Source organism: Ischnura elegans, chromosome 4 (assembly GCF_921293095.1).
Source record: "Ischnura elegans chromosome 4, ioIscEleg1.1, whole genome shotgun sequence".
Taxonomy (NCBI): domain Eukaryota; kingdom Metazoa; phylum Arthropoda; class Insecta; order Odonata; family Coenagrionidae; genus Ischnura; species Ischnura elegans.
Genome location: NC_060249.1, coordinates 115,589,935 through 115,603,325, shown reverse-complemented (window position 1 = coordinate 115,603,325; position 13,391 = coordinate 115,589,935). Strand labels below are relative to the sequence as shown.

The 13,391-nt window shown below is 37.8% G+C and overlaps 1 protein-coding gene across 1 annotated transcript in view; it reads right to left on the bottom strand.

Moving 5' to 3' along the window:
• Positions 1-229: 229 nt before the first annotated feature.
• Positions 230-13,391, bottom strand: part of LOC124157932 (putative ferric-chelate reductase 1 homolog) — a 123,802-nt gene continuing 110,640 nt past the window's right edge. Inside the window, exons 3-12 of the mRNA XM_046533031.1 lie at positions 12,809-13,219; positions 10,413-10,504; positions 9,165-9,475; positions 8,885-9,036; positions 8,370-8,523; positions 7,436-7,662; positions 6,400-6,643; positions 3,480-3,592; positions 3,254-3,370; positions 230-1,105 (exon numbers count right to left, since the gene is read on the bottom strand). Coding sequence (XP_046388987.1) covers positions 965-1,105; positions 3,254-3,370; positions 3,480-3,592; positions 6,400-6,643; positions 7,436-7,662; positions 8,370-8,523; positions 8,885-9,036; positions 9,165-9,475; positions 10,413-10,504; positions 12,809-13,213 — 1,956 coding nt within the window. The 5' untranslated portion in view covers positions 13,214-13,219 and the 3' untranslated portion in view covers positions 230-964. The remainder of the gene's footprint in view (positions 1,106-3,253; positions 3,371-3,479; positions 3,593-6,399; positions 6,644-7,435; positions 7,663-8,369; positions 8,524-8,884; positions 9,037-9,164; positions 9,476-10,412; positions 10,505-12,808; positions 13,220-13,391) is intronic.

The following is a 13,391-nucleotide window of genomic DNA, read 5'->3' as shown; positions in this document are numbered from 1 at the left end:
CATTTTGAAATGGTGAAAAAAAGATTTGTAACGTTGAAACAGAGAAAGCTAATATGTTTTCAAAATGATGTTAAAATCATTTTAAAATGTTCTCGCAATATATTTTAAAATAATTTTTACATAAGATTTTGCTACTTGGGAATGCTCAATAGCAATGATATTCTGAGACTGAGCTTATAATTTTCAGATCAAGCTTCTCAAAATCATTATCCTAAAATTAATAATGTACACAATAGAGGTAGAAGAATAAAATAATTCAGGATTGTTAAGTATAGAATCTCAATTACACACCATTAACTAGGAAATGAAAAAGTACAAAAAAGGTACCTTGGTGATAAAATGATTTGGATATGGGATATATAAAAAATAATACTTGATACTTCGCTTTCCTTGATCTTCTAAAAAAAATTTATAACCAAGATTCATTATATAACCAAAAAAATATTTTTCCTTCAAATTAATCACAATTATTCACCAATGAAAGTATACACTATGGGTGAATTCCAGTACATAGGTCCATCTTTACAATACAATGATGAAGTACTTTCATTGTTTGAAATGCTCTCTTAGTTAACGAAATATCACCATCACTTCTATATCTGAACTGTTAGCACTGAATTACTTCTTGTTCTTTCATTCATCTGCAAGTCACTCAACTAATTTGGCACGTACTCTTCAGTTACCCAGGATGTTCATAGGAGATGCACTGCGAAATAATGGCAGTTATCCAGAGCATGTCATTGAATACGTGTCACTCTCAAGAAATTCAGACATGTTCATCTTCTCAAGCAGCATTACGTTCCATCAGTATTTTTTTTGCAGTTCCCACCAAGTAACACATGACACACAAGACTCGGAAATTCAACCTTCACTCAAAAAAACTGAGAAGACTGGCAAAACTTATCGTCGACCAATGACATTTTTCACCTAAAAGAAATAGTCTCCAAATTTGGGGTGACTTCTGTTATGACTGTTTGAATACTTTGGTCACTCGCTCCCAATTCTGCTCGATAGGGGCCAACGCAATGATGACTATGAGGGCAATGGTGAGAGCTAAGATGACAATTATGTAAACAGCGAGGAGCACCTTCCGTAAGCCAGCATACTGAAATTGAAATCAAAATCATCATTATCCAAATAGACAAATAACCACTACATGTACGAATAAAAAAAATATATTTACTGAAATGAGAAAGCCATTAAAATTCCACGCTAAATATTTAGTAAACACAGACCATCATGGTTTAAACACATAGTGACATTATCAAGGTAAATACAGCTCACAATTTAGTTCTGTTATCACTCCTTCAGGTCAACCAGTGGCGGACCAAGGTTTGGGCGGGCCAAAGGGTGGACAAACTGGGAGTCTGGGGAATTCCCTCCCCGCCGAAGAGGGGATTTGGGAATTTTAGGATTTTAAAGCTGTTTTAGGGTAATTCATTGACAAAAAAAGACACAAATATGCCCTAAGTTTAAAACTAATTTGTGATTGAATTCGTAATGGTAAGTAAATTTACTGGAAAATATAACTAAATATTTTTGCACAAAGTCGTAACCTCCAAAAATTTCGATTTTATCCAATGCATGTTTGGGAGGAGGGCTATGCAGTCCCCTTTGCCCCCCCTCCCCCATATATCTGCCACTGACGTCAACTATGTACTGTAATTCTCATATCATTGTTGTACTGTAACTCGCATACCATCAGATTCGCCTGTCTTTGTCACAGTCTTTGAGTGCCATTAAAGTTATACACATGAAGTAGAAAACGTGCTCTGATTATTAAAACCAATCCTGAGATATAGAGATCTAAACACATCATACGTTACCATATTGTTTACTTTCCGCCACCTTTATCTTTCTGTTAAAAATTCCTCCTCCTCTAATCCTGCTAATCCATCAGTGGCTGATACAGATGGGGGGCACGGGGAGCATGCAGCCTCCCCTTGCAGGGCCGCTTGCATTGCCGAACATAGCAGAACCACAATTGTAACTTTTTTATATAATAAAATAAGTGTTGCCTTGTATATAGGTATAATCACTTTAAATAAAACTTTCACGAACTTTCCATACGACTTTGATTATTTTTTTATTGCGATAAAAGTAAAGGTAGCGCAAGATATCTTTGGTGCCCCCACTTGAGTGTTTTCTGTATCTGCAACTGCAACCCCTTCACCCTCACATCTGCCTTCCCTTATTGCCATCTGAGATGATATGTATACCCAAGGCTTGTGAGCAGTATTTACCTTGATCATGACACTATTTAGTGAAACCATGATCTATGTTTAACGTACTTTTAGCATGGAATTTTACAGCTTTCTCATTTCATCATGGATATGCAGAATAGCCATAGGCGGATTTAGGCGGGGGGCACAGGGCATGTGCCCCCCAGGCGCTTAAAAAATAAACAACATTTTTAATACAAAAATGTATAAATAAATTTTATATTTTAATATAAAAGTTATATATTTACATATCAATAACTTTTATAATAAAATTAAGAGTATATTTCATTGAGTAATTGTTGCATGTAGTTTTTAATCTCAAACATGAGAAGACCGTTTGCCAGTCAAACCCTGGTGCCCTCCCCCCCCCCCAGAAAAAAATCCAGGATCCACCTTCAGAATGTCCAAATAGTAAAGCCAAGCATTATTTTTTTTAATCAAAATATCGCTAACGCAAGCCCAATAAAACAACTAAAGATAGTAAAAAATGATTACATATCTTTCTCACATGGCCAAGTATAGGGATTGAGTAATTAATCCTCAAGATGACATGAGCATAGTGGAGAAGAAATTAGCACTACACTGGCTTCAGGGGCAACAGCCCTTCAGGCATCATCTGATGGGGTCTCATAACATATCAGGTAACATGACTTGGGACAAATTAGAAAAAAATTGATCCCCTAACCCCCAAGGATCTTGATGCAAGCAATAGAGGTGGCGCTTTGGGCAAGTTTTACATTCTGCCAAGTGAACTATATTAGAAATCCAAAAAATGAAGAGGTTCAATACAGAATCATAAATTCCATATTTAGGCAAATCCATTAGTATGTATATATGCATAGAGACATGTAACCAACCGGAATTGAAATATGCATTGATGTTATTTATACAATGTCAAAAGTATGTAGGTAACTACCACACACAAGATACAATTCCTAACAGAAATCTTAACTGAGAGTCCATTATGAAGTGGATGTCTACTGCAAGTCTTTGATGCATCCCTAGGCTAAATTTAAGCACAATTCACTCACCGGAGCATCCATATTCCTATCAGACATTTCAAGAGGGCTGCGGCTGGAGCTGAGATCCTTCATAGCAAAGGTGTTCACGCGTTTTGTGTTCTCTCTCTCGCTCAGACATCCAGATATCTGAAATTTGGGAACAATTTTCAGATGAAACAAGCAGACAAGTTAATATTAATTTAGCATTCAATTGAAAGACTTAAAAAATAATGAGAAGATAAACTGATAAACATACCGAAAATATGAGATGCATGAAAACATAGAATGCAACATAGGCCACCAACATCCAATCCATCCAAGTGGGCAGCTCAGCTTTGACCAACTTCACAGCAAAGAATATGGTAACCACTGAAAAAATTCAATATCACATACTATTAATTCCCTAACCAAAGAACATGACATAATGCCAAACCATGAAAGAATAATTAGGTGCCATCAACTGGGGTGTACTTTCGTCAAATTTCAAATGTTATTACATATACAAAATATACTCATACAAGCAATATATTCTACTCTATTGTAGAAAGCATACTTTAACCTGCAGGAGAGATGCAGTACAACACTATTAGTCACTTTTTATAATTTTCCACAATCAGGGATGCTGACTTACAAAAAAATATTGGGGGGCCTAAACCAGGGATCTTGCCCAGGGAAATTTTATAAGTAGTGAGTTTCAAGTTTTTTGAGCATTTTAGAAGAGTCACATGATCAACATTAGAACCCTGATAACTCGAATCTCGATATCTGGACACTCCGGGGAAAATTGACAAGCCTGACACATTTTTTCCTCACACCCATAATGAATTTTTGAGGGGGCTCGGGCCCCCTCATGCCTCATGGAGTCGGCACCACTGTCCACAATATAAAGTGTCATAGGCTATTATGTGCCCCTACTGATAAAAAAGTAAGAATTATTTTAAATTTCTTAAGTAATTATATTAAACATTTAAAACATGAAATTATTGCCAAAATGTCATGGGTCAGAACATCTAATTGTATTACTACCGATATATTTAGGTATCGTCAATTGGGGGTAGCCATCCCATCAGTCGGGAAAAGATAAAAGTGGTTCCATCTGAACAAACCCAAAACCCTCCCTCCCCCACCTCAATAATTCTGGCTTGTTATTGACCACTATACTATCCAGGTTCCCTAACTCCAATGAGAATTTCAACAAAGCTTCTAGGTTGTGTGCTGGGTTCTAAGCCCTAGGTTCCACCATGGTATGCAATGTAAATGAAGAATGGACTAGAAGCCAACACCTAGTTGTGAATTCCATAGCAGGGCTAAAGACAGGCTTGACAGATTTACTTCGAACTGGCTGCAGCTGAAATGGAATTAAAATTATTTGGAAGGAACATAAATAACTTGTTGAACCACATAAAAAAAATGCTACATATGAAGCACATTTCTAAATGGGAGTGAAGCTTGGACGTTGACAGGTGCAGAGAAGGCAAAATTAGAAGCATCGAAAATATGGTGTTACCAAAGAATGATGAAGATAAAATGTATCAACTGAGTAAGTCATGAGGAAGTGCTAAGAAAAGTGGGAGAAAAGAGAAGTCTTCTAAAAAAAACCTAAGGAGGAGATGGAACAAATTCGTTTTACCACATTATGAGCAGGGATGGTTATAGAAACTAAACTAAAGTCAAAATCAGAAAAAATTTCATTAGTTTCGTTCCCGGGAGCAAAATACAGAAAAGAAACAGAATGGATTTAAACCTGGGGAGCTAAATTCAGGGTCGAAACGAAATTGGAGTCAAAAGTACTTTGTGTCGAATCTAGACTAAAACTCTTGGATGAAACAAAACACAGATAATGTTTTCCACCAGACGGACCACTTGCTTCACCTCCAAATGGTTTAGTTTTGACCCACACACCAAGTACGAAGTACGGTTGAATGAAGTAGAGGTTCAGCCTACCGCCATTAGATGCATGGGGCACTCACATTTTTACCACAAACAGGAGAACGCAAAACTGGCCATTTGATTTTTAAGCTCAATGTTTTAACCACCCAACATATATATCAAACGTAATGGGTCAAAACGATTCTCTCTTATCCCCCTCCACTCAATTTCTGGGATCGAAACTTAACCATGAGCAGAGGAGTTTTGATTAATTTAGTTTCGTTCCCGGGAGTAAAGTTTCGTCCCGGGTCGAAACTACACTTAACGGTGATTTTAATTTCGTGCAGGAACAAAACTAAACCTAAGTCTGGGTCGAAACGAAACATTTTTGTTCCTTTTCACTTGTCATCCCTGATTATGAGGTATGATGGCCTGATGAAAACAATCATAGGAGGACAGTTGGAAGGGAAGAAGGGCAAGGGACGTCCATGAATGAGTTACATATGACACGTAATAAGGGATGAAAAAAACAAGACGTACGCAGGGTTGCCGACTTACAAAAAATATTGGGGGGGCCCATACTGGTTTCTTGCCCCTGGAAATTTAATGAATAGTGAGTTTTAAAGTTTTTTTTAAGCATTTAGAAGTCGTATAATCAACATAAGAATCCTGAAAACTCGACTCTTGATAACCCAACACCCTGGGGAAAATCGACAAGCCTGACACTTCTTTTCTTCCCCACATAACGAATTTTTGAGTGGGCTCGGGACCCCTCGGGCCCCTTGGAATCAGTGCCACTGGACATACGTCACTATGAAAAGGATAGCAGACAGGAGAGCAGAATTGAGACCTGCGTCAAACCAATCTTAGGATTGCTGACTTGTGATCACAAGAACGCAACACCTATAGAATCTTGAGTACATATTAGTTAAAGCCCAGTGGCACCGACTCCATGGGGCTTGAGGGGGCCCGAGCCCCCTCAAAAATTCGTCATGGGTGTGGGGAAAAAATGTGTTAGGCTTGCTGATTTTCCCCGGAGTGTCCAAATATCAAGATTAGAGTTCTCAGGGCTCTAATGTTGATCATATGACTCTTCTAAAATGCTCAAAAAACTTAAAACTCTCAAAAAACTTAAAACTCACTACTTATAATATTTACCGGGGCAAGATCCCCGGTTTGGGCCCCAAAATATTTTTGTAAGTTGGCACCCCTGTTAAAGCCCTCAACATATGTATCAGGAAACATGCAACATAAGTCATGCATGACAGTCACTTTAAACAAATAAGAGGACTTGAAATTAAACTTACCAGCCAAAATATGAGCAGCATTTCCAACAAACCAATGGGCCCAGTTGAAAAGTGGTCGCCTTTTTCCACTTGGAGCAGGTCTGAATGCAGCCATGAACGGCTGAATGAATGCCAGGGCAGTGGTAATCGTTCCAAGGATTGCATGAGTCCCAGCAGAAGATGACCATTCACCAATTTCAACGAAGATTATGACAAATGCAGCAATCGTCAGGCCCCATGTCAAAATCATCAAACACCTGTGCCACTAGACAGAAAATTGAGTGGAAAAAAAAATGAGTTCACTTCAGGAAACACATACGTACATTTATGAAAACAGAGGATCGGAAGGAAAAATGTCTACCAATATTACCTCAAAGTAACAATGACATTTTTCCATTGACATTGCAATTATTTATTGTAAGTATTTTTGGGCAAAATGTTAATCTACCAATTTTCCAGATGTGTATAAATATTTTAACTTCGCAAAATTTTCTCATACCCTTAAGACACTCAATTTCAATCAAATTGTTAAACATTTACAGTATAAATTTAACTTTAAAAATGCCTCCTCTCATCAAAATTATAGTTTCTTCTATTTTAATCCATTACAAAAGTTTATATAATTACAACAAAATGTAAATAATTTGCAAAACTAGTCATTTTATTTTATATAAGGCATTAAAAAAAAAAAAAAAATTGTATGTAAACCATGTCTTTAACTATAATCGTTAAGGAGATATGGCAAAAAGAAAAATGGTCTGAGCACATAATGCTCAAAACTTTGATTGTCTCTAGAAATTATTAAACAAATTTTAAATGCTTTAACAATTCGTATAGTAATCCACTGTTATAATTGTAATACATTGAGCCCATGCAAAAAGTTTTGTCTTAATCAGAGAACGCAAGGGTCAACAGACTCCTGGTCTGATGTGGAATGATGCATGAGTAAAGCAATTAAGGATGTGTAGGAAAAGAAATGTGTTGACATGAAAAGATTAGCTGAAAAAAGAAAGTCACATCAAACCATTGATAATCAATGATCATAAAAAAAACTTACAGCAAACCATTGATCCTTTCCACAAGTTTGGTGTCCAGTCCATGTTTTCTTGAAGTATCTTGCAAGAAGAATTCCAGTGGAGGCGCACAGCAACCAGGCTGCTATCATAAATGCTCCATGAAGATGCAACAAGAGCTTTGATGCTCCCTTGATTTCGTCAACAACAGACAGCAGTTGAGGGTTTTCAGAGTAAGCCCGTCTGCTTAAGTGATATCCAACACTGTCCGCTATGATAATGACGAGGAATAAATTGTGAGTCAGTACATAGAGACGTGAGAAACTTTTTTTTTTGACATATTCAGCTGACCAAAATTGAAATGAAAAATATGGAAACTTAATACCAGAACAAGTGTCCATCACATAAATAAAATGAATCTAAAGGAACTCTTTCTTTTGCTGACCCAAGCAGTACATCATTTTGAAATATCATCGACTGAGTTCTAATCCAACCAAAGGTTTAAGACATCCCAACGAAGGAGGAATATTCTTCCAAATTTATTGAGAAGGTAATGTCCAGAAAGGTAAAAATATTTAAATTATAGAGTTTCTCTACAGTATAATTAAGAAGATCCTTCTCAGTTCATCAAAGGGAATTCTGTTTAGGAGATGATGACCAAATATATCTCGTTTTACAAACTGGGGGATTAGTTTTTCACAATTACTCAAAATTTATTGCAAAATATAAAACACATTATACATGAAGAAGAATGCCATACTATTTTTATAAATGAGCTAATTTTTTTCCAAACATTTCCATGAGACAAATCCAATTTTGATTGATAAAATAATACAATGAAAACATATAATGAAACTTTTTTATAACCAAAAGGAACAAAGCTCTAAAACTTTTAGATTTAAATTAGAGGAGCACATCCAGTCCACAGACAAAAGGAAATAGACAATTACCAAAAGACACACTCCTAAGGACACTTACGTTTGAGAGAGTCACCAGCAGCTAACAAAATGTGGTATGGAGTATTAATAAGGTCGTAAGTTTTTTCTCCAGCAACTGTGACAGGTTCTCTTGTAAATTTGCACTGCATCACCTGGTCTTCATAGGAACTTGAAATCAAAGACACCCCATTTTTCTGAAAAGACAGTGACAAATTATAATTAATTTGACCTGGAAATTGGTAGCATACAGAAATACTTTAGAAACAATGACTATCTCACACGTTTCATTTGCTACAAATATAATTTGTAAATCACAAAAAAGTGCATTTCTTGTCACTCAAACTTTAGTGTAGTCACAATTATTATGCAAAAATGTGATTGACTAATTCCAGTAATTATATCAATCAGTTGATGCCACGTAAAAATTAAGTGTTATTTCCTTAAAAAAACTATAATTTTCCTCATGGCAATGGGCATGGACAATAAGTGAAGGGCAAACAATCTCAGAATCTAAGTAATGTAACGTAGGAATAAAAAAAAGTCTCTAGTACTAACATTTGGACTCCGTTTATTAGATTTCCCGTTATTGTATGATGTGTACAGATTGACGGCCGAATTCGTTCCCAGTTCACACTCTGTCACAGAGTCGTCACCCATATCCTTGTCTGACGACAGTCCCACGGCAACGTACCTCACTTCACCTTGCACTGAGGACAAAAATGTTTCCTTTAGTGTGATTCGTGGACAGATGCATTAATGGGAGATGTACATGGGAGCAAATCATTCACAGCATCATTTCATTCATTAAAAAAAAATGATCAAAACATTTACTTACATGGTTTAGCAAGCATTTCAAACTCAAACTGCGTTCCTGTAGCGAGGATCGTCACCAGTGTGTGACAGCTTCCATCTTGTACACAATTATCTGGCATTCCAAAGCAGAGTTTCGTGATGGCACAGCCATCATACAATTTGGTAATCTCCTCCGAGATGCGAGGTGAGAGGTCGATAGGAGACGACTGCGTCACTGCCGCTGGGACCGTCGTTTCCTTAGGTTGACGTGTGCCAGTCGTTGGGGGAATGATTTTCACCTTGTCGGAGACTATGCCAACCCAGAAGGTGCTGTAATTCTGGACCACAGTGGCACTAAAAGGAATTAAAAAAAGCAATTGAAGACTGACATAGAGAGGCATTGCTAACCCAAGAAGACGAAAGAAATAGTTTAATCCATTAATTAAAATGAAAATGACAATAGGGTAGTTTCCGTCATCAAAGAAAACGAAAGGCATTGATTGCAATTCGTTACCCAACATTAGTACATTCATAATATACAAATTACTTGGTTTTAGAAACACCGGTTTAGACGAATGGCAATGGTCAATTTTATCCTCCTTTGAAAAAGGCCAGATTGACACCCATGCGATGCCACTCCATGAGACGTCACAGGGGCCCAGATGCTATATGAGTAGTCAGGAGTTTTACATCGTCTGAGATAACCAATGCATGCATGTGGCACACAGCTCAGGGAAACATTTCTTAATAATCACCTATTAAAATTGCCTACGATCAGAAAGTTTCCTTCGTTTGATAGGGTATTAATAACCCTTATTTAAGCCAAGCGCTACCTGCTAGCAGCGTGCATCGTATCGGCACTCATAGCCTTGCCCCAAGGTGTCCTCACACGGCGGCAGCTGGGCCCAGAATGACATCACACAGGCTTTTCCCAGCATTCATACTTAGTCGTCACGTTTTCGCGTGCTTGAAAATTTTTACTTTTCATTTAATCGCGAAAAATAGATATTGTCGTTGAAAATCTAAAATTGCAAAATACGTACTCCAGGAGTGATAATTTTCGATTTAGGCAATTAAAAAAAAAAGGAAACCACCCTATTCCTGAGAGAAGAAACAAATTCTAATGACACCTTACTTCCACTAACAATTGTCAGACAATTTTTTTAAACACTGTAACTTTTATTGCAGTGAAATCAATGAAATATTTCCTTGCAAATCTGCAACCAAATGATAAAGAATAATTTCTCATGATCAACAGGCTAACACAAAGGCATAAAACTGACATACTTACTTGAACAAAACGATGCCTCCATAATCTTCTGGAGCATGCCAATCAACATCTACAAAGTATTTAGGCTTGGCATCAGGGTGCGTCACAGCATTCTGAAATCATAAAAGGAAACAGTTTTTAATTTATATAAACATTCACAGCGAAAATAATCTTTGAAGTCAAATTTATTCAAGAGCAAATTTGTTCGTGGGAATATCCATAAAACAAATTCGAATCATGATGAAGTATTTCTTGCCTCTAACTAATGTGATGAAGTACTTAGGATGAAATGGAGAAAACCTGAAAATTCCTTTCAGTGGAAATAAACACAAGGCAAATTGAAAAAAATATCAAGAAGTAGTTTCCTGGAGAGCTAAATTAAAAGCAGAACTCCCTAGGAACCAGGGACAAGTTACGGTATAATTGGGCAACAATGAAAAGGATAACAATGCAAATTTATACTAAAAATATGAAAACCACAGAAAATTTCTCCAATTGTCCTCAGATGAATAGCAAAAGAGTACCCAATACTAGATCACATCATGGCAATATGAAGCCACTTTGCTTGAAGATCATAAGATGGGAGACAAGAAAAGAGTGAAGATGAGGAAACCTTGAGGGCAAGGGGTTAAATAAGGGAACCCAACTGCCCTTCACTGTTTTCTGTTTGAATTTGAGCAGAGTAAATATATTGAAACCAGTGGATACCACCAGAGAACCATTTACCTACTGTAATCGATGCAAACCAGGGTGCAATTGTAAGAATTGCAGTAGAAACCTGTAGGGATCCCTATGAAAAAATTGTATAAACCTGTTTCAAATTTTTATACATTGCCATGGTAATGTATAAGAATGTATAAAAATTTGAAACAGGTTTATACAATTTTTTCATAGGGGGATACATTAATATAAAGTAGGTCGACTGAAACAATAGAAGTCAGCAATGTGCAGTTGGTCGACAAGTCAGTTACACTGTAGCACTCATGACAGTGGAATACAGCAGGATACATAAAAGTGTGCAATAGATTACAGTAGGAGCAGTAAAAAAACATCCAGCCGAAAACCAGTAGACATTTTTAGCAGGGTTGAAATCTACAATCAGGGATTAGGAGAGGAGGTACATAAAAATAGGTCAATTAGAGTTTTGAGACACCCTATTGTTTTTAGGCTGATCTGCTTTGACTGCAGTCGACTGTAATCCAGCTACCTTCCTCTGTTTTCAGCTGAAATTTGAGAAGAGTAAATCAGGTGGGAGGGTGAACTGCCAGATCCCAGATTGATACAGTCTTCCAACATGGTCATCCAACAGGGAATTGATTTTGTTAATGGAACTAGCATGTTTCTCTATGGAAGTGAGGCTTGGATGTTGACAGCAGCAGAGAGGTTAACAGTGGAAGCATTCGAAATGTGGTGCTATCGAAGAATGATGAAAATAAAATGGATTGACCATGTAAGTAACGAATAAGTGCTAAGAAGAGTGGGAGAAAAGAGAAGCCTCCTAAAAATCTTAAGCAGAAGACAGGACAACTTAGTTGGCCATATTTTGAGGCATATGATGGCCTGATTAAGACATTCGTTGAAGGACGAGGGGAAGTGAAGAAGGGCACGGGATTGCCATGATTGAGTTGCATGGGACAGGTTATAAAGGAGGTAAAAGAGAAGAATATATTGCTATTAACACATTGCGGATGGATCACAAGTATACTCGTGTTTTGCAACCCATCTGTTACGGACGGATCACGAGATAACTCGTGTTTTCTACACGTTGCCTTCATAAATTTAATAAATTTATCGAGTTTATATGTCATAAAAATTATTAATTTTAGGTATGCATTAAAAATTATTCATTCACTATATAACATTAGGTTTTATCTTAAAACACTAAAAATTTGAAAGAGATATTGTAAAAAGTTATTCACATGTAAACAAAATTGAAGTTGCATGCAAAATAACAGCCTGCCTTGAAAAATACCTGGCCACTGGGGTAAGTTCGAAAAAAAATCCGGTCCTTAATGTGTTAACAGGTTAATGGATAGGGGAGAGGCAGTGCGTAACTAGGAATATGCTTTGGTAGGGGATGAGGGTGGTTAGTGTGGGCAACCTCCCCCCCCCCCCCACCAGGAAACGGGAAGTTAAGGAAAATTTTTGAAAAATAAGATAACTGAAAATGTATTTTATATCATTTTGGCACTTAAAATTTAACTTTAAGCAGATGCAGTTATTACAAATCGAATCCGGACAAGATTTTTAAATAATGTTTTGATTTCTCTGGGGCTTCGGGGGTGGGGGATACATCCCCTCACCCCCCCCCCCCCCATAGTAACGCCACTGGAGAGAGGAATGGAGAGCTGCGTCAAACCAATCTTAGGATTTGTTCACTAATGGTGATGATGATGAATTGAACTAATCAAACTCACTGCTATGGCATTTCCGCAGGACATGGTTTTCGCCTTGGTCGGATCTTCGAACGTGAAGGACCCGATGGGGCTGTTGGATCCGCCCTCTTGGGCCCTTAAGATGAACCCTTTGAAGGGTATCCTGTCCGGGGAGTGGATGCGGACGCGGATCACGCGGTCCTTGGAGTTGCCCACAGTCTTGTTGTTCTTCATGGGTGCGGCGAGCGAGAGACGGAATTTGGATGGGTGCGGTGATGCCTGCGCCTTGTGTCCGGGCACCAGGCTGCCGCACACGGAATCGGGGGCCCCCATGCTGAACCCACCGACCCCCAGGGGGCCCACAGACAGCACTAGCACGGCGACTGACAGCAGCGCCAGCGCGAGTGGCCCCCCAACTGTGGGCAGCTTCCCGGAGAACGAAACCATGGTGACCTGCAAATAACAAAAACACAACATTAGTCTGAATGAATAAAAAATTATATTACAGCCACAATAATTACCATAACAGTGAAATAGGGAAAGCTTAAGGCGGAAAAGTTAATGGGGATTCTTATTTGCGCATACTTCCGCCACTTCTTTTCACTGTCGTCACGAGCATATGAAG